This window comes from Bos indicus x Bos taurus, chromosome 9, assembly GCF_003369695.1.
Source record: "Bos indicus x Bos taurus breed Angus x Brahman F1 hybrid chromosome 9, Bos_hybrid_MaternalHap_v2.0, whole genome shotgun sequence".
Classification (NCBI taxonomy): Eukaryota; Metazoa; Chordata; class Mammalia; order Artiodactyla; family Bovidae; genus Bos; species Bos indicus x Bos taurus.
In genome coordinates, this window is record NC_040084.1 from 40,572,117 (window position 1) to 40,594,221 (window position 22,105).

The window sequence follows — 22,105 nt, forward strand, 5'->3', positions numbered from 1 at the left end:
GACTCTGGAAGCGAGTCCCTCATTTCCTCTGGACTTTGTCCCATGTGCTTTCTCCCTTGGCTAATTTTGCTTTGTTTTGCTTGTTCATAATAAATCACAGCCAAGAGGACAACAATACACTGCAACTCCTGCGTTCTCTTAGGAAATCACCAAGCCTGGGAGGAGTCCTGGGGACCCTGGTCACAGGTGCCCTGAAATTCAAACTATAACAGAAGGATTACTTGCAAAGATGTACACATTAGTAATTGGTTAGGTTTTTTTTTCCTTGCTTTTTGCATGTTTTTTCTTTACCATTATAGTTAACTTTGTTAACTGAAAATAAAATGTTGGAAATACATAATATTGGTTCTTTAAAGATAAATTAAGCACAGATGCTTGATCTAAAGAAGCTCACAAAGTAGTAATGAAGAAAGATTTGTGGGCAAATAACTATAATACAGTGATAAATTTCGTTAAAATGTTAGTATAGACTGGTCTGACTCTTTGGGACCCCATGGACTGTAGCCCACCAGGCTCCTCTGTCCACGGGATTTTACAGGCAAGAATACTGGAGTGGATTGCCGTTTCCTTCTCCGGGATATCTTCCTGACCCAGGGATCAAACCCAGGTCTCCTGCAAGCAGATTCTTTACTCTTTCAGCCACCAAGGAAGCCCCAATGAAGAAAGATCTGCGAGCAAATAACTAATACACTGACAAGTTTCATTAAAATGTTACTATAAATACTAATCTATAGACGGGTGCATAAGAAAAAATTTTCCTGCTCCTATTTAATACTGAAACACAGAATTCATTACAGAAAGTTTTATTTTACAGAAATACTTTATGTAACATTTATTCTAAGAAGCAAGAGATTCTGTGGCTTCCATCTCAAGGTATGTAGCTGCCAAGAGAATCTCCCACCCTCATGAACGTTCATTCCACAGACAACGTGGGCAGGGTGTCGTCTCCCCAAAGGAATAGTCATCTATCTTCCAAGGAGTACAAACTGCTCATGTCTAGAATATTTTTTGTCTATAAGCGCTAACTTCTTGATATCTTAGGTTTTAAAACACCATACGTACTTTTCATCTGGCCGCAGAATGCTACAGTAAGAATCGGGGCGGTTTACAAAGAAGCCTGTTTTCTTCACCACACTTTCTGCAATCACGTTCAGGCGATCTAGAACATTACACAGCTTGCTGAGAGCAAGGAGGAAGAGTAAGAGAAGTGAGAATGGCCCGACTCTTAACATGCACCTATGTTTATACCCAAAGCCAAGGCTACAGTAATGGTACTTGGGAATGTAATTTTTTAAATCTCTGGTCTGTACTCAATAGGCTCATTGTAAGAATTAATTTCTAGAATGCAAGGTGTACTCAATAACTAGCAAGATTTGGCACAAGAAGGGCCTGTAACTCAATAGCAATTGTTGGCAAGCCTTAAACTTGGCACATGGCATCTCCCAGCAAGAGCTTTTTCCAAAGCCTTTCACTCCCCAAGAGTGGAGTCAGTGAAGTCAACACACAGTCATGAAATGTGAAGACAGCACAATGCTCAGTGCGGCTGTTTGGGAAGAAAACACTGGGAAATACATTACTATGAACGGCACCAACCAGTAACCAGGCTTATACTCTGGGAAAGTGTGTGTGTGTGTGTGTGTGCGCACGTGCATGTATCTAACTATGTAAGATGATTCAGAGAAAAGTACAATGAGTCAAGTGCAAAACAACACAGTGACATTAAGAAAATGAGAGAGAGACCTTGATGTGAACCTAGTGTTTGTAGGACGCCCAGAAAATGAGTCAAAGGACAATGCAAGGTTAATGAGAGCTCCTTGGAAGAGATGAGTTTTGAATCAGAACTTGACGGTAAGAGAGGTGGGAAAGCACCCTGGGGGGTAGGGAGGAGGAGTGGAGGGAGAGGAAATAATAGGAACAAAGGGTCCAGAATTGGACCTCAGCTGCTACACTGGAGACAGAACCTGCTGGATAGCTTTGCAGGAGCAGAATAGCCCTGGGAATAAAGAAGGAGTTATTACATTCTGGAACCAACCAGATGTTGGGGCTTTCACCTTACACCAAGGGGTCTGGATTTACTATAAACAGTCGGGAGTTAGTGCTGGTTCACCCACGAGTGAGAACATCTGAAAGTGGCATCTGAGAAAGGAATTAAACAGGGAGACAGAATGAAATAGAAAGAAAAGGTAAAACTAACACCTTTGAGGAAAAGCAGCTGAGGAGAGGTGTTCTGAAGTCACTAGGATACTTCAAAGAGAATTTGCAAATGGTGGGCAGAGAGTTTGATCAATTAATTTAAGCCCTCTAATTATACACCAGCAGTTAAACAGCCCATTAAGCAGAATCACAAAGGAAAATAAGAGTGACTTTACGGGGGAGGTCGCTTCCTGCTATTCTCCATCACAAGAGGAAAACCTAACCAGACAAGACGAGCATCTGCTCACCTTTTGGTGTACTTGGCCATGTCCCACGGAATATAAATAATCGTGTGCTCGGGAGGCAAAAACTGGTTGAGGTAGGTCACAGCAGCTACAAGCTCTTCGCTCAGAATTCTTTCATGCTTCCTTTTTTCTCGTTCCTTTTCCAAAAATTAAACATCGTCAGTGTTCAAACTGTCTTAAATTGGAGGAACAGACTTTAAACATAACTGCTACTAAGGCAAGACAAAAAGATGAAGTGCTAAATATAAAAAAAATGAAACCTACCTTATTAAAATTAAAGTAAATGCTAAGATATAAATATGCCACTGAATTACAATTAACAGATAATGAGCACTAAAGACTCGAGGAGATCAGATTTCTTCCTCGTAACCTCCTGCAGTCTCAAGTCCAGCTCACCCTACACAGACCTGTCCTACACCCTCCACACCCCACTGTGGCGAAGGAGAACTCCCCAAAGACCAGAAGAAAGGACCCCCAAGCCCCAGCCAGCTAAGGACCAGACAGAAATCAACTGGGCTTGGATGGATAATCCCCAAACTGGCAGAGTGGAGAGTGTTTTCATAGCCTTCATATGCTTTTAAACTTGACTCTCATAAAATCCCCTGGAGGTAGCCAAGGCAGCCTTGTCTTCGCCTTTCACACTGTGGCTGAAGGCACTGAAGCTGAGAGGCGTGACTGGGACTACATCTTAGCGGTCCACCTCCTCGCCTGCCTGCTGTAGCTCCGGAGAGACCGCACCGTCTCCCATTCAAGGGGGCTGGTGTGTTATTACTCAGCTGTGAGCTTGGAGCTCATTCTCTGCCTCCTACCAGCTCACTCGCTGCCTCCTGAATTCCTCATCTATAAAATGGGTAACAGCAGCACCTCTCTTAAAGGATTAATGTGAGGTTTAAAGGAGATGAAACATGGTAATTTCTTATCAGAGCATCTGACGCATGGTAAGTATTAATACAAAACAGACCATTTGTATTATTATTCTGATCAGGACTTTACTCAGAAACAAACATGCAAACAAAAAGTAACTCAGTAACGGACTACTACTGGCATCAGGATAGGTCTATGCTGTTTTCAACCATGCTGGTTACTTTTCAACTGTCATGAATTTAATTAGATAATCACCAAGGAAACAAAAGAAAAATATCTATTTTGCATAACTGTATATATCAAATGGAAGAATTAGAGTTGATTAAGACCAGTGATAAATCAGTTTTAGATGAACAAATATTAGCTTATTTTTACATCTGAGAAAATTAAATTACATACCTGGAATTTTTCTCAAAAGTATTTTAAACCAACTAGAGAAACAAAAAGTTTGTGAATTTCTTATGTCAAATCTGACATTTAAGGAGATGCAGAAGTAAGGTTATTGCATCAACTTGGGATCAACTCTATGCAAAGAGCGTGCTTTATGCAGTCTGCCCACAGTGGATTTGTTACTGAATTGTTTAGTCGACTGCCTTTGGGTCACGGACTCGTTTAACAACCAGATGAAAATTTTATGTATGCAAGTGAGTTTGTACATCACTTCAAAGGGTTCAGAGATCCTCCCAATAGCCGTCCAAGGCCCCCAAATTAAAGTCCTCTGATGGATAATGACATCAGACCCTTGGCTGGCTTCCTATTAATCCTGAGCAGCAGCACTGACAGTGTAAGGATTGCTGCAAAATTTTTGTCAAGCAGTGTCTCAAACTTACACACGGTGGGGAAGGGGGTGGGAAGGAGACAGTTCACATACAGGACCAAAGAGAAAAATCAAGAAAGGTATTCCATTTTTGACACTTCATACAGAGGCAGAACAAAGAGTGACTATCCCTTGGTATCTATACACACACACACACACACACACACACACACTTTGACTAGTTAATATGTTAATATTCTTCCAAGTGAACTGAATAAACATCTTCTTCTATCCTATGAATAAAGTAACTGATGACAAAAACAAACATTTTTTTCTATTCTACAAAACAGCAACTTAATCTCCAAAGTATTTTCTCGTTATTGTCAGGATTTTTATGACAATGAAATAATAAACTACAATAATTTTAAAATCTATTGACTGGCATTTAAATATTAAGAAGTAAATGTTCACTTGAGAAATCTGGGCAGGAACACTTTATAACCACATGTATCTGATATTATATTTTGAACCTGCATACTTAATAGAGAAATAGTTTATTTCATACATCATGAATCTCCATTTAACCATAGCTTTTAACTACACTAAAAGGACTCTGTAATATATGAAGAAAATTCACTAACTTAGGTTGACATTTATATTCTAGTGATAACTTTTTAATTTAGTGCTTCAGCAATAATTTATTTCTATACAAACAATATCTTATTGCCTATACATTTACTAGAAAATTGTTCATGAAGGTTCTTGTTAGTAGAGTGTTGCTTCTTGAATTATTTTATGTTTCTTATAGCTACTGTGTAATATCAGGCTGAGGCTATGGGTCATCCAGCTATTGTCTTATATTATTCTGAGTTGACAGCGAGAGAGATGAAATTTCTGAACTGATGTGAACAAAAGTCTAAAAAGTTATTTATTTAATACTTGATTTATTTTACAGAGTCCATCCTTGATTATTTTTATATTATATATAATAATATTACAGGAGTTTTGGGTGTTGGCAGTCATCTAATTGAAGCAGACCAATAATTTCCTAAGCCAAAGAGCGATAAAGAGAGAACTAAAGCTTCCTGCCTCGCTGTCCACAGCTCCCCTCATCACCTTCCTCCCCTGACACATACACACACACACACACACACCGTACACCACACACACCGTGCACCACACACACTGTACACCACACACACACACCTCCTTTGAATTCGTGCACTAAAGCTTCCTGCTTCACTGTCCACAGCTCCCCTCCTCATCACCTTCCTCCCCTCACACACACACACACACACACACACACACCGTACACCACATACACACACACACACAAACACACACAACTTTGAATTCATGCACTAAAGCTTCCTGCCTCACTGTCCACGGCTCCCTTTCTCATCACCTTCCTCCTCTGACACACACACACACCACACACAGACACACCCCGCTCCTTTGAACGCATGCACTTAGTGCTATGGTCCTCTCCCAGCAACTGGCTCACAGTTTGCATCCCTACCCCACGCTCCGCCTCCACTATGGCTAGGCCATCATTCCCACCCTCATCTCCAGCTCAAGCCATTCACCACAGGTAACTCCTCTGCCCTCACCATTTCTTATCCAGAACCTCTTTTATTTTCAGACAGTTTGTTTTAAACACCCCACCTCACAAGAACCCCAGTCCACTGACAGCTCTGCTTTCTCCACCACCCTCTCCATTATTCACCCTCCTCCAGCTCAGGTTTCACAGTCCGCTTCAATTAGACAACTGCCAACACCCAAAACTCCTATGATCTGTCTTTTATGTCACACCTGTATGGCAAAACTAAATGAACCCAATTATTTACCTCTCTGTGTGTCTGGGCTTCACTGATAGCTCAGCTGGTGAAGAATCTGCCTGCAATGCAAGAGACCCCGGTTCGATCCCTGGGTTGGGAAGATTCCCTGGAGAAGGGAAAGGCTACCCACTCCAGTATTCTCTCCTAAAGAATTCTATTGACTGTATAGTCCATGGGGTCGCAAAGAAGTCCATGGGGTCGCAAAGAGTCAGACATGACTGAGAGAATTTCACTTTCTGTGCTTATACCCATTCACTAGCACTGCCAGGAAAAGTCAGGCAATAGCATGACTTAAAAAATCCTGGAATTTGCCCCTACCAACCTGGAATTTGCCCTTAGCATTGCCTGGAGGTCTCTGGTCAACCCACCTTCCCACATATATGAAGGCTGTGAAACTTCCACCACCCTCAAACTTCCGCTCTGAGCAGGTAACCTTCCCTCTGACCTTAAGGACAAGTTAAAGCCATCAGGAGGGAACCTAAGTGCATGTGGATGCATATACAACACACACACACACACACACACACACACACACACGTACCCTTATGATTCTGTCCTCCCATTAAAATAACTCCTCCCTCCAGGTTTCAGATTTCCTTTCCTCTCAAGTACATGATGCCCCTGATCATCCCTTCTCTTTCCTGTATTCTCTCCTCTCCTTAAGGATCTCAAATGGCTCCTTCCCAAACACTTTTAAACACATCATTATGATCTCTTCAAGAAACAACAACCAGATGAAAACACCAACTCTTCCACATTTCTCACTAGGTGCTTCATTTTTCCAAGAGGATCCAACCAGTCCATCCTAAGGGAAATCAGTCCTATATATTCATTGGAAGGACTGATGCTGAGGCTGAAGCTCCAATACTTTGGTCACCTGATGCAAAGAACTGACTCACTGGAAAAGACCCTGATGCTGGGCAAGATTGAAGGCAGATGAAGGGAACGACAGAGGATGAGATGGTTGAATGGCATCACCGACTCAATGGACATGAGTTTGAGTGAGCTCCAAGAGTTGGTGATGGACAGGGAAGCCCGGCGTGTTGCAGTCCATGGGGTTAAAGAGTCGGACACGACTGAGCGACTGAACTGAACTGAGGGAAAAAGTCCTCCTGCAGCTCAGTCCAGGTCACTCAGTGCCCTGGTGCTGGGAACATAAATGAGCATATTTTCCATTTTCATCTTACCTGGCCCGTCAGCAGCCTTTGCCACAGTCAACTGCTTGCTTCCTTCACCACAAAACATGCCTTCTCTTAGCTGTCAGAGCACAGCACTCACCTGGTTTTCCTCCTACTTTCCCATCTGTCCTTCCTCTGACTCCTTTATGGATTCAGCCTGTTCTGCCTGGACATCAGGAGCTGGAGGTTCTCAAGTCGAGACCAGAGGCTTTCCACTCTTCTCTCTCGGTACCCTCGGTTGGGCATCCTTCTCCACACCCATGTCTTCAAATATCGCCAGGACTCAGATGGGCCATAATATCACATCTCAGCCCAGACCTCTCTCCTGAGCTTCCATCTCATACAGCGACCACCTACTTACCATCTCCTTTGACAGGACTCCATCCATCTCAAACCTCAACACATTCAAACCACACTCATCGCCTTCCCTCACAGACAGTCTGTGTTCCCCGGCTCAGTGCCTGGCATCACCACCCATTCACCTGAGTGAGCCAGGAACCTGGGGATCAAGTTTCACCCCTCCCTCTCCCTCATCTCAGACCCAGCTCATCACTGGCTCTACTGCCTGTGTGCACTCCTCCCCACCTCTGCCATGCCACCCTAGCTGTGGCCAGTTACCTCTTTTCTGGATAATTATAACAGCCTATAACAGTCTTCCAACATCAACTTTAGTCTGTACCAATCCATTCGTTCTCTACGTTGAGATCAGGATAATCTTCTCAAAACAGAAATCTGATCACCATCTTCTCAACTCTACAAAACCTTCCATGGTTTTGGAAAGTCAAGATAAGACCTGACTCATTAACACACCCTACAAGGCTCTTAAAATCTGGCATAACTACCTCTTCAGTCTCTTCTCACAGCAGGCTCTCCTACCTGCATTCTCTGGGACCCAGTCAGAGAGGCTTTTTCTTCCTCAAACGCACATTATGCCCTCCTTTCCCAGGGCCTTGCGCTTGCTGCTCTCTTTCCTCTTGGCCTTGTAAAGGCCTCTTCATTCAGAGGCGTTACACTGACTCATCACTTCTTCAGGGAAGACTTCTCTCCCGCTATAAGCTCTCCCAGAATCGTAACCCTGTTCTGGTACCTCTGCCTCACTTTACCATCTCCTGTTAGACTGTGAGCCCAGAGAAGACAGGGACTGTTTTTATGATTGCCTTGGGCACATGGGAAACCTTCAAAACTGTTAAACGGTGGCTTCAATGGACATAGGATTCCTTGGCTTCTAATTAAATTGAATTATGCTTATTATAATTAATGATCTTGGTTATCCAGGTCATACAGTTAGCAAAAACAAGACTGGGAGTGACTAGGACTCAGATCATGAGCTCCTTATTGCAAAATTCAGACTTGAAGAAAGTAGGGAAAACTACTAGGTCATTCAAGTGTGACCTAAATCAAATCACTTACAGTAGAAGTGACAAATAGATTCAAGGGATTAGATCTGATAGAGTGCCTAAAGAACTATGGACAGAACTGTGGACATAAGATTGTATAGGAGGTGGTGACCAAAACCATCACCAAGAAAAAGAAATGCAAAAAGGCAAAATGGTTGTCTGAGGAGGCCTTACAAAGAGCTGAGAAAAGAAGAGAAGCGAAAGGCAAAGGAGAAAAAGAAAGATACACCCATCTGAATGCAGAGTTTCAAAGAATAGCAAGGAGAGATATGAGTCTTCTTAAGTGAATAATGCAAATAAAGGAAAACAATAGAATAGGAAAGACCAGCTATCTCTTCAAGAAAATTAGAGATACCAAGGGAACATTTTATGCAAAGATGGGCACAATAAAGGACAGAAACTATGAATAAAACAGAAGCAGAAGATATTAAGAAGAGATGATAAAACACACAGGAGAGCTGTACAAAAAAATTCTTAATGACCTGGAAAACCACGATGGTGTGATCACTCACCTAGAGCCAGACATCCCGGAGTGCAAAGTCAAGCAGGCCTTAGGAAGCATTACTATGAACAAAGCTAGTGGAGGTGATGGAATTCCAGCTGAGTTATTTCAAATCCTAAAAGACGATGCTGTTAAAGTGCTGCACTCAATATGCCAACAAATTTGGAAAATCCAGCCACAGGACAGGAAAAGGTTCATTCCAAACCCAAAGAAGAAAAATGCCAAAGAATGTTCAAACTACCACACAATTGTACTCATTTCACATGTTAGCAAGGTAATGCTCAAAATCCTCCAAGCTAGGTTTCAACAGTACCTGAACCTAGACCTTTCAAATGTACAAGCTGGATTTAGAAAAGGCACAGGAACCAGAGATCAAATTGCCAACATCTGGGGGATCACAGGAAAAATAAGGGAATTCCAGAAAAATATCTACTTCTGCTTTATTGACTATGCCAAAGCCTTTGACTGTGTGGGTCACAACAAACTGTGGAAAATATTAAAGAGATGGGAATACCACACCACCCTGCCTGCCTCCTAAGAAACCGGTATGTAGGTTAAGAAGCAACAGTTAGAACCAATTTCAAACTAGGAAAGGAGTACATCAAGGCTGTATATTGTCATCCTGCTTATTTAACTTCTATGCAAAATACATCATGCAAAATGCCAGGCTGAATGAAACTCAAGCTGTAATCAAGATGGCCAGGAGAAATATCAACAACCTCAGATATGCAAAAGACACCACCCTAATGGCAGAAAGTAAAGAAGAACTAAAGAGCCTCTTGATGAAGGTGAAAGACGAGAGCGAAAAAGCTGACTTAAAACTCAACAGTCTAAACACTAAGATCATGGCATCTGGTCCCATTACTTCTTGGCAAATAAATGGGGAAAAAATTGAAACAGTGACAGACTTAATCTTTGGGGGCTCCAAAATCACTGCAGACAGTGACATCAGCCATAAAATTAAAAGATGCTTGTTCCTTGGAAGAAAAGCTATGACAAACCTAGAAAGTGTATTAAAAAGCAGAGACACACACACACACACACAAAAAGCAGAGACATTACTTTGCTGACAAAGGTCTGTATACTCAAAGCTATGCTTTTTCCAGTAATCATGTACAGATGTGAGAATTGGACCATAAAGAAGGCTGAGCACTGAAAAGTTGATGCTTTTGAACTGTGGTGTTGAAGAAGACTCTTGAGGGTCCCTAGGACAGCAAGGAGATCAAACCAGTCAATCCTAAAGGAAATCAGTCCTGAATATTCATTGGAAGGACTGAAGCTGAAGCTCCAATACCTTGGCCACCTGATATGAAGAGCTGACTTTTGGACAAGACCCTGATGCTGGGAAAGACTGAAGACAGAGAAGGGGGGTGACACAGGAGAGATGATTGGATGGTATCACTGACAACGGACCTGTGTTTGAGCAAACTCTGGGAGATGGTGAAAGACTGGGAAGCCTGGTGTGCTGCAGTACATGGGGTCGCAAGAGTCAGACATGACCGAGTGACTGAACAACAACAACAAATACTTATTAACCAACTTGTCAGAATAATCTCAGATACTAGAAGGTGTTGGCCAACTGCCATAGCCATAATAAACAAAACACTTTTCATACTCAGGGTTATCCTAGCCACAGAATGAGATTCCTCCATTTCATTTGGTTGCAATAGACACAGATACAATTTCCTACCTGGTCTCCTATACTCCGTGCCAGGCCTTTGACCTGGCTGCCTACTCATATACACAAAACACGCTGACCAGTGTTCTCTGACATGGAAGCACAGAAATATGAGACCAGGTCACCACGCTGTCCACCAGGTTCCTGAGCCATAACTGCACCCCAATTTCTGAATCTAGTCCTTAGATCCTATTACCACATATTATCTTGCCCAGCAGATCTTCTGGATTGTCAAGGGAAGTTACTCTATCAAGGCTAGCCTGTGAGTGTTTGATCTCCATGCGTCCTTCTCCCAGATGTCCTGGAAACTGAGGCAGAATTTCACCCATACCTAGCTCACCCCAGGAAATTAGAAGACAGACATGCTCATTTCTCTTCTTCCAGAAAACCCACCACAGAGTCTCTGAAGTTACCCAGGGAAGAGGCCACGTGGACTCTGAGGCCAAAGGACAGAGGTTCAGACAGTTCAGACATGGTGAGTAGTCACAGCACAATCAACCCACAACCCTCTCCTCCTTTAAAGCAGGCTAGTTAAGCCCCTTCATGTTGTCCAGTGTGATTGAATTTCATAAGCAAACAGAGAGCAAGTCATACCTTCACTAAATTCAAGACGATGATGGGCGAGCCAAACCTCTGAAGCATCTGGTCAAAGTGAAGGGCAGCCACGTGGGCAAATGGATCTGCCTGATCCACTGGGAGGAAAAAACAAATAAGTACCAGAATGAAAATTATACAGCAAGAATAAAAGCAGCACAGGGTCTTGTTTCACTTTATAATGGTTATAGAAATGTAACTCAATTGATCTTCTGGTAGTTTCATGTCTCAAATTCCTCTTCAGCGCATCATTCTTCATATATTTATTGAATTTGAATGATTCTTACATTTCTGAATATAATTAATTATATTTACATATTTTAAAATATAAATAATTTTCTAGTGGCCAAAATTAAAAATGAAAGTATATAAAGCTGTTGCATAAAAAATACCAGTAGTCCTGATTCTAAATTATCTACTTTTCAGAACCTAAAACTCCATGCTTTTATGAAATTTCTGTTGGCAGCAGTTTACTCTCTAATGTGGGTAAAGGAGAGTTACTACTGAAAAGACTGTTGCACTCACAGGTAATAGGTGGCTTAGGCATCATAGTTGAAATGTCCTGTGACCAGTATAAGGGAACTGATCCCCTAACTTGCACGTAAGAAGAATAACTTCCTGCAGTAAAAGACATGACAGAAGCGTCGCAGAGCATTTGTTCAGTCTCCACTTCATTTGCAACATCACCCTGGAAAGAAAGGTGCATTTACAGGCGTTTTATATTCTCAGAATTTTTTCAGGGAAAAAAATGTCAAGTACAGAAGGAAAATATAATTCCTATTCTTAGGCAATGGCACCCCACCCCAATTCCTATTCTTAGGATATTTTAAAAGAGGTAAGTGCTGATCAATATTTGATGCACATATTAAAAAAGGAAAATCATTAAGATGCAATAAAGGAAGGCAATTAAAAATAGCAGAGAATAGACGAGGGAAAAACCAAATTAATAGCTAATAATACAGATAATAGAGTACAGAGAAGGAGAGAAAAGGAAAACAATTACAAGATATTACAGGAGATTAGTAAGACCAGTGAAATATAAAAATTCAATTCTGAAGACCAAGGAGGAATGAAAGGACAAAAAGTAAGATTCAAATAAAATGCCTGATGGACACAAGAAAAAAAACCTTGAGACAGCTTTACTTATAATGTATATGAGGATTTAACAAAGAATAATTTTAGAGGCATTAATAACGTGACTGTTTAATTACCCTTGCTATATCCAAAACTACATAACAGAGCTGCAAAACTCTATTCTTGTCCAGTTGCTCAGTCGTGTCCAATGCTTTGTGACCCCAAGGACTCCAGCTCGCCAGGCTTCCCTACCCATCACCAGCTCCCGGAGCTTGCACAAACTCATGTCCACTGAGTTGGTGATGTCATCCAACCACCTCATCCTCTGTCATCCCCTTCTCCTCCTGCCTTCAATTGTTCCCAGCATCAGGGTCTTTTCCAACGAGTCACTTCTTTGCATCAGGTGGCCAACTACTAGAGTTTCAGCTTCAGCATCAGTCTTCCAATGAATATGCAGGACTGATTTCCTCTGGGATTGACTGGTTTGATCTCCTTGCAGTGCAGGGGACTCTCAAGGGTCTTCTCCAACACCACAGTTCAAAAGCATCAATTCTTCAGCACTCAGCTTTCTTTATAGTCCAACTATCACATACATACATGACTACTGAAAAAACCATAGCTTTGACTATACGGACTTTTCTTGGCAAAATAACATCTCTGCTTTTTAGCACACTATCTAGGTTTGTCATAGCTTTTCTTCCAAGGAGCAAGCATCTCTTAATTTCATGGCTGCAGTCACCATATGCAATGATTTTGGAACCCAAGAAAATAAAGTCTATCACTGTTTCCATTCTTCTCCCATCTATTTGCCATGAAGTGATGGGACCAGATGCTATGCTCTTAGTGTTTTGACTGTTGAGCTTTAAGCCAACTTTTTCACTCTCCTCTTTCACTTTCATCAAGAGGCTCTTTAATTCCTCTTTGCTTTCTGCCATAAGGGTGGTGTCATATGCATATCTGTGGTTATTGACATTTCTCCCACAATCTTGATTTCAGCTTGTGCTTCATCCAGCCCGGCATTTTGCATGATATACTCTGCATATAAGTTAAATAAGCAGGGTGACAATATACAGCTTTGATGTACTCCTTTCCCAATTTGGAATCAGTCCATTGTTCCATATCCAGTTCTAACTGTTGCTTCTTGACCTGAATACAGGTTTCATAGGAGGCAGGTAAAGAGGTCTGGTATTCCCATCTCTTTAACAATTTTCCACAGTTTGTTGTGATTCACACAAAGGCTTGAGCATAGTCAATGAAGCCGAAATAGATGTTTTCCTGGAATTCGCTTGCTTTTTCTATGATCCAAAGGATGTTGGCAATTTGATATCCGGTTTCACTGCCTTTTCTACATCCAGCTTGAACATCCGGAAGTTCTTAGTTCATGTACTGTTGATGCCTTGCTTGGAGCATTTTGAGCATTACTTTGCTAGCATGTGAAATGAGTGCAATTGTATAGCAGTTTGAACGTTCTTTGGCATTGGGATGAAAACTGATCTTTTTCAGTCCTGGGGCCACCGCTGAGTTTTCCTAATTTCTGACATATTGAGTGCGGCACTTTAACAGCATCATCTTTTAGGATTTGAAATAACTCAGCTGGAATTCCATCACCTTCACTAATTTTGTTCATCGTAATGCTTCTTAAGGCATACTTGACTTCACACTCTAAGATGTCTGGCTCTAGGTGAGTGATCACACCACTGTGGTTTTCTGGGTCACTAAGACCTCTTTTGGAGAATGGCAACCCACTCCAATACTCTTGCCTGGAAAATCCCATGGATGGAGGAGCCTGGTGGGCTGCAGTCCATGGGGTCACGAAGAGTCAGACACTTACTGAGCAACTTCACTTTCACTTTTCACTCTCATGCATTGGAGAAGGAAATGGCAACCCACTCCAGTGTTCTTGCCTGGAGAATCCCAGGGATGGCAGAGCTTGGTAGGCTGCCATCTACGGGGTCACACAGAGTCAGACATGACAGAAGTGACTTAGCAGCAGCAGCAGCAGCAAGACCTCTTTTGTATAGTTCTTCTGTGTATTATTGCCACCTCTTCTTAATGTCTTCTGCTTCTGTTAGGTTCTTACCGTTTCTGTCCTTTATTGTGCCTATCTTTGCATGAAATGCTCCCTTCGTATCTCTAATTTCCTTGAAGAGATCTCTAGTTTTCCCCATTCTATTGTTTTCCTCTATTTCTTTGCTTTGTTCACTTATGAAGGCTTTCTTATTTCTCCTTGCTATTCTTTGGAACTCTGCATTCAGATGGGTACATCTTTTTTTCTTAAAGCGACAGTTATATCTATGTTCATTGTTGATATGATTTTAAGAACGAATGTTGCTATATTAAGGCAGGATCAAAACCCAATGTCTCACCCAGTCTATCTACTCGATCACACATCAGTGTAAGACTCCAGTTGTCTGTTGCAGAAAGAGACGAAACACTCAAAGCACGCTACATGACCAAAGGCAGAACAGATGAATATGTTGTTTTTTTCCTAGGGATGAGCGGAAGGAGTCTGTCTTGAGCCAAACTAAAGCAGAGGGAAGCGGGTAAAGGGTTTCCAGGCCTTGCTTTACTCAATTTTCTCATCAAGGATGCTTTTCCAAAGAGCGCTCCCCTCCATTTATTTCTTGGGTGGAGATGCTTTGCTATTTTAGTCTCTCCACTAAATATGTACTGCATTTTAAAATCTATTACAGAAATGGCTCATCCTCCGAAACATTAGACATTTTATAACTCCCTAAGGCACTGCATAACGCTAAGATAGCTGATTTTTCAGAACATCTATACATTAGTCATATTCCTCACAAGTTTCAGAGGCTCTAGAGAATTCATTATTCTCTTGATAATGTCCCAAACTGAGATATTCCACTTTCTAAAATTCCACTTTGCTTTATCTGTCACCAGAGCTGAAATAAAAAGTTAAATTGCCAGCAGGAATCTTACCTCACAGTTTGCACCTCTTTTGAGAAAACGGGTCCCAGCGAACTTACTGGATCTTCTAGCTATTAAAGTGACATACACAGGTCGTCCATAGATCAACAGCTCTTAGAAATCTAGTTAAAGCTGTTTAGCGCTCATGACCATCACACCCAACCAAGAGAATCATTCTATGTTAAATATATTTTGTTCAGTAGGTTAAAGAACACCAAAAAGCTTCACCCAAGAAATGGAACAGCACTGGGTCTAACTGCTCTTTTGAAGTATGAAGGTATTAAGGTAAAACCAAACCTTACTAAAGAGTGGTTTCCATGAATTTCAGAGGAAATGGTAACCGGATGTAGGGTTATTGGTCAAGGGAAGACCTGTGGTCCCTCCTTTGCAGCCAGGTAAGAATGTAAAAGGTACAATTAATCCTTCTTCATTCTTCAGAGACCATACACCTATCAAAGTGACCACCTCTCCATTAACAGGGTGTTTAAATTATGAAGCAATAGCTAATTCTGAGGGAATGGAGTTAGCATAGTACTGTGAGAGCACCCAAATTTGTCACCTAACTGCAAAACTGAACACTGGGAACTGTATAACCAAAATAAAGTTTCAATTAATATTGTCACCTTAGTTAACTTTCTGAACCTCAGTTTCATCTTCTGTAAAATGGTGTAAGTGCAAAAAAAAAAAAGTAACCAATTTTATTAGGTGGTTGGGAAGACTGGGTTTGGTAATGTGCACCTGGCTTGTAGCAAACATTCAATGAATAGCAATGACTGTTACCATCATATACATTCCAGAATTCATTAAATGCTTGTTAACTGGGAGACTGGATTCATCATTTCAACTAATGAGCTTTAAAATTATAATCTATGGTGCTATTTACTACTTTAAAGAAACAACCATTTATTGTACTTAATACATGCCAGGCCTGAGTTAGCTCTTGAGAAATAAAAGACAGTTTAAAATTACTTTTTAGAAACTGCCCTTAGAAACTGTAGCACCTTCTCTTTTTTTTTTGGATCTGCAGTGGTTTTATTTTATTTTTTTTTAATGAAGGTGGTAGAAACTGTGTGTTTTTTCCAGTTTAATTCTACTTTTGGAAAAATATATAGTAATTTGGGGCCAAATCTCATTATTCGGTGAATGATCAAGCAGATAATACCACTCACTGGTTGAAAATGAGTATAAGGTAATGAGCCATTTTACGTGTAACAGATAAATCTCACCAAATTCATTCCAAAAGTCCTCTGCATCTTCATCTAGCCTCTCCTCACCCTCACTTGCCACAAAGGAAGCAAAACAGGTCCTCTCCAAGGCCAACCTCTCCAACCCTACCCTTTGACTCCCTGACTCCACTCCTGTCAATGTTCTGGTGCAAGAAAGCACATTATTGGTTTATCACATTCACCCATTCAGTGGTCTCAAGACAACCACTCCTTTGAAGTGTTCACTCTAGGTTTTTAACAAACCTAAGACACAAGGAAGAATGTCAACCAGAAAGCATGCTAGGTGCACAAATGTTCTTCAGGATCTCTAAAAGGGGCAGGAAAAAACTTAACACCACTTCTAAAAAGTAGACATTGCCTTCTTAAGCCTCATAAGAACACATTCACTATACCTAGAAATCAAATAAAACAACAAATGATATTTATAAGATTGATTTACCAGCTTAATACCAAGCTCAACCTATGTCTATTTAATCTATTATGACTCTTCTCAATCCAGATCTTCATTACATTATGCCTGAACCACTGCAATCTTGTCCTAATGCATGTCCCTTGGTCTAGGGTGGATCAGATGGTAAAGAATCTACCAGCAATGCAGGAGACCCAGGTTTGATCCCTGGGTTGGGAAGATACCCTGCAGGAGGAAATGGCAATCCAGTCCAGTCTTGCCTGGAGAATTCTATGGACAGAGGAGCCTGGAGGGTTACAGTCCACAGGGTCACAAATAGTGGGACATTATGGAGTGACCAACACACTTTGAAAATGGTTACCCACCCAAGCTTCCTAAGTACTAATTTGTATGTTACCATTTGAAAAAAACTTTCAAAAATTCTAGCACCAAACCTAAAGTCCTTCATCCGACCATCAAAGTAATCTGGTGACTGGCAGTCTGACTCCTCCCTAACCCATCTCCTTTCCACCCCATTGCGCCTCCCAGGCATTGTATACACAAACCACAAGTACACTCCCATAAACTTTTCCACCTCTACACTCATGATGCTTCCCCAGCCCACAGTCTCACTGCTGAGGCCTGCTTCTTGATCAAGTCAAGCCAAGTTCAACTCTTCCTATGAGCCTGGCCCCATCCTCCCCTCCGGTTAGCGATTCTGCTCCTGCTCTTAGGTAAGAATGACACTTACTACCCACAGCACTTTCTGGGCCCAGAACATTTTCTTCCTTGTTATTTACCTGTCTGTAGACATAATAGATCTGCATTCCTTTGTATTTCAACCACACAGAAAGCATAATTGTAATCTATCTGCAGGATGCACAGATAATTATAATGATCGTATAATTCATATACAGCTTTCTACAAATGTTATAGCATAAATTTAATAATATCTTAATGCTTTAAAAAAGGATACTTGACTGCCCACAGAATCCATGAATAATGTATAGCAGCCAGTCACGATGGACAGTATTTTTAATTATATCTAGAAGTTCGCCGTTCCACACGTACTTCATGTAAGGCTCACTAGAGATCCCAAATACACCTGAAAAAATAAGAGTTGGTATCAGGAAGATAAGGAAATTGGTTGACATTCAATTCATTTTTAAGCTCTTAAACTTTTGTTTTTTAATTTCAAAATGTCTGATAAATCTCACTGCTGTTTTCAGTGGATATAACTCATCTCATTGCCCAGAACACTGTGCTGATCCTGTACAAAGTTAAAGAAAAAACACATTTTTCTGATCTATGAGAGTTTTGAACCTAGAGAAAAGCAAGCAACTGGGAAATTAAGGACACACGTACAAATACATGAATGAGGCTGACAGACAGCAGGAGCAGTGACTAGGAGCATGGCTCTGGTGTCACAGTGCTGGGTCCACATCAGAGCTCTGCCTCGCCAGCAGGGTGACAGGTGTGACCAAGAGGGTCACTTATTTCAGTGCCCCGTTTGCTCTTGCATGCCCCTTTCGCGTGATTGTTGTAAAGGCAAGTTGATAATGCACATGAAATGCTCAGAACAAGTCTCGTGTCTTACTCATAATTCCATAAGTGGTAGTTATTACATCAAGCTTTTTTGATATGACAAAATTAATTTCATCAAGCATCATTTCAGGATATCCAGATAAATTTACTAAATATCAGTAAGTTTTACAAAACTTATATAAAGTACAAAATAAGAAATAAGTATAAAAGTAATGGCTTAAAAGATTGTAACAGTTCTGCTTAGAGACAATCAGTACTATTTTTCTTCTCAAAACATGTATGTTAAGAGTGTTTATATATACTCTGACAAATACCCTTTGGTTTTATTTATAAAAAGCAAGCCTTCTCTGCTCCTTCAATGACATTACATTGAGTATGAATAATGGAAAGGAGTCCCGTCTTAGTCACTTACCAGCTCTGTGACCTTTGGCAAGTTACATAACATCTCAGAACCTCAATTTTCTAAACTGTAAAATGATGATACCACTCACCTCAGAGATATAATCCAGATTAAAAAAATATATAATATATGCAAAGTGACTAACATGCTGCCTGACACGTTAGAGACTTTTTTAAAAATGTATTATTTTCCTTTTCTACCTACGCAGACAACTTTTGCCCTCACTTTCTCTTTCCTATCAGTTTCTCCCTGTGTAGTAGGAGAATAATGCGTCCCTTCCCCACAGAAAAATATCTATGTTCTAATCACCAGAGCCCGTGAGTAAGTTATGTCATGTGGCAAGGAGAAATTAAAGCTGCAGATGGAATTAAGGTTGCTAATTAAGATGGGCAGACTATTCTGAATTGTCCAAGAGGGCCCACTGTAATCACGTGGGCATTGTGCGTGAAAGAGGGGAACGGGAGTGAGAGTGTCAGAGTGACGTCATGTGGGCAATCCTCGGCCAGCCATTGCTGGCTCTGAAGATGGAAAGGGCAAGGAAATGGCTTTTTCCTTAGGGTCTCAAGAAAGAAATGCAGCCTTACCAACACTCTAACTCTAGCCCACCAAGATCTCTTTTGGACTTTTGACTTCTGTAGGATAATAAATGTGTATAGTTTTAAGTCACTTAATTTGTGGAAATTTCTTACAGCAGTCATAAAAACCTAATACACAGTTTATTCATATCTATCAAGCAGAACTGCTCGAGCGATAGTAAAAAGTTAGGTAGCTTTTGGAGTCTTAATTCAGATCTCAGTACAGATATTCAGATTCACATGGGAGATGACACACACTGCATACTTACTAATGCTTTTAGCTTTTCTATCACTAAGCACAATATTTAGAAGAAATGATGTGACAAATACTCAGGTACACATTATCTTACCCTCCACCTGCCTCGAGTGGCAAAGATCACAATTCAGATGAACCACAGCAAATTTCTGTGATCTAGATGTTTTGGGGTAGGGAGGGTGCACAGGGTTTTGCTTTAGCTCAAGTGACAGTCAATCTAATAAATGAACAAGAGTCAAAGGCGATGAACAGAGATGGCATTCAGTTGAAGTAAGTCTCAGTCTTCTTAGAGTGGACCAGAACTTCTGGCAAAAGGCTAACAGAGCACAGCCTCTTCCCGAGTGTCCTGCAAGGACAAACCTTCTGGAACTTACCTTCGACCTCTGCACCCACATCTTCATCACTGTCACAGAAGTGGCACTGAGGAAGGGACCCAAAGACACTACTGACTTTTCGTTTCCACAGTAAGGCCAATTCAGCTAAACTGTCTTAACTTTAAGTTTGAAGCAATGCCTTCACAACATTCACTCTGGCAATGTCTCTGGCCTTAGAGTGCTAGACCAATCCCTAAATCTAGAGATAAAGGTATCCATTCTGCTGTGTGGCTGGTCAGTCCCAGATCCCCAGGGTCACCCTAGACCAGTCACACACAGGTCCTGCAGTAACCCCACAACAGTCCTGACAGAAGCAGGCTGTGGGAGGGACAGGTGGGTCAAACTGAGACCAATCATGTCAGAACAGCCTCTGACCTTCTGCAAGGGTTCCTCTGGACACTGGCCTTGTGATCTTAACCTCTAGGTCTCGGCCTCCTACTTATCATGTATTTATTTGAAAGCAGCATTACACCTCCTGAGTAGCTTTTTATGAGGATTAGAGATATGATACATAAATGTCTAGGCTGCAACAGGAAACCCAGGGTAACTTTTTTCTACAATTCAAGTTATACACAATTGATCTCTATAAAGAAAAATAGGTGGTGGTGTGTATTCTTCAATATTTAAAAAGAAAATTCTCCAGCCAAAGACTAAAGTTGAATGAATTCCATAAAAGGTGCATAAAATTTTGCTAGAAAACATCAGCATACAATTTTCTGCCTTGCCCACAAATGAAATCAATTTGGTGATACATGATCTCTGGACTTCCCTGGTAGCTCAGGCAGTAAACAATCTGTCTGCAATGCAGGAGACCCAGGTTCAATTCCTGGGTCGGGAAGATCCCCTGGAGAAGGAAATGACAAGCCACTCAGGTATTCTTGCCTGGAGAATCCCATGGACAGAGGAGCCTGGCAGACTTAGCGACTAAACCACCACCATGATCTCTATAAAAATGAATTCATTTATATGAATTCATATATCTGAAGCAACTACATGAAAAGACAAAGAACAAATAAGAAAGGAGAAATATGAAGGAAATGTGAGTGAATTTAATGAGATGCCATTTCATAGATGTCACATTAACATATATTGGATGTGCTGAAAACCACCTACCGTTTCCACCCTGTGTAATCAATCCTTCATCTTCAAAGATGTCGAAACTTTCCTGGCGAGTCTGGGTGGTTTCTGACTTTAACATCTCCAGGGGCATTCGTAAGACTGTGAGATTATACTGAAGTGAGTGGGACAAATCATAGCTATAACTGAGAAGAGAAAGCTTAATAAGAATTAGAAAAGCAAAACATATTTCATAATCTTGGCTCCCAGAAGGAATTAAAACCTATGAACTAAATTAGTTAGCACCTAATTATGAACTGAATTAGTTAGCACCAACAACAGAAGCGATGTTGTTCAAATAAGCACCTTAAACATAGTAAATCATGAATATAATTGGAAATTTAAAAATCATTACACGACTTAGGCATTTGCATAACTAGAAATACACAATAAAATGTTAGTAACCTACATTCACTGATTTGCATATGCACTTTGTGCTTCACACTGAAATTAATCTAACTTCATAGTTTTGTATAACAAAGTCACACTTTTATATTTATCTAAATGGACTATTAAAAATGCTATAATATCCACTCTAATAGTATTATACAAGGTCTGTACTCTAGTTTACCTGAATGAAAATAATTATATTAATTACTAAAGGTGGCACCATAATTTATTTAGTAATAAAATAAGAATAAGTGAATAACACAAGCCACTAGAGTGATACATGTTTGAGAAGCATGTCATTAAAAAAATTATAAGTCTGTGCAAATAAAATTGCACAAAATCAACTTTTATAAGTATCTTAAGCTATATATTTTTAGCACAGAATTTTAGACAGTATCTAGAATTTCTTAAGTTATACAAATTTGAAAGTATTCTAGTCATACTTTAAAATGGTTACAACTTCAGATTCTCACACATTATTATTTCTTCTTTAGTTTATTAATGTAATTTGAAATTGATTTTTATTTAATCTGTTAAATTTAAATCTACCACATTTTCTTGATAGAGCCATTAATTTTATTAGCATC

At 40.6% G+C, this 22,105-nt stretch overlaps 1 protein-coding gene across 1 annotated transcript in view; it reads right to left on the minus strand.

Moving 5' to 3' along the window:
• The window catches only part of FIG4 (FIG4 phosphoinositide 5-phosphatase), a 171,050-nt gene that overhangs the window by 86,060 nt on the left and 62,885 nt on the right, over positions 1-22,105 (minus strand). Inside the window, exons 6-12 of the mRNA XM_027551237.1 lie at positions 21,126-21,274; positions 17,839-17,967; positions 15,261-15,361; positions 11,772-11,934; positions 11,247-11,344; positions 2,442-2,575; positions 1,063-1,179 (exon numbers count right to left, since the gene is read on the minus strand). Coding sequence (XP_027407038.1) covers positions 1,063-1,179; positions 2,442-2,575; positions 11,247-11,344; positions 11,772-11,934; positions 15,261-15,361; positions 17,839-17,967; positions 21,126-21,274 — 891 coding nt within the window. The remainder of the gene's footprint in view (positions 1-1,062; positions 1,180-2,441; positions 2,576-11,246; positions 11,345-11,771; positions 11,935-15,260; positions 15,362-17,838; positions 17,968-21,125; positions 21,275-22,105) is intronic.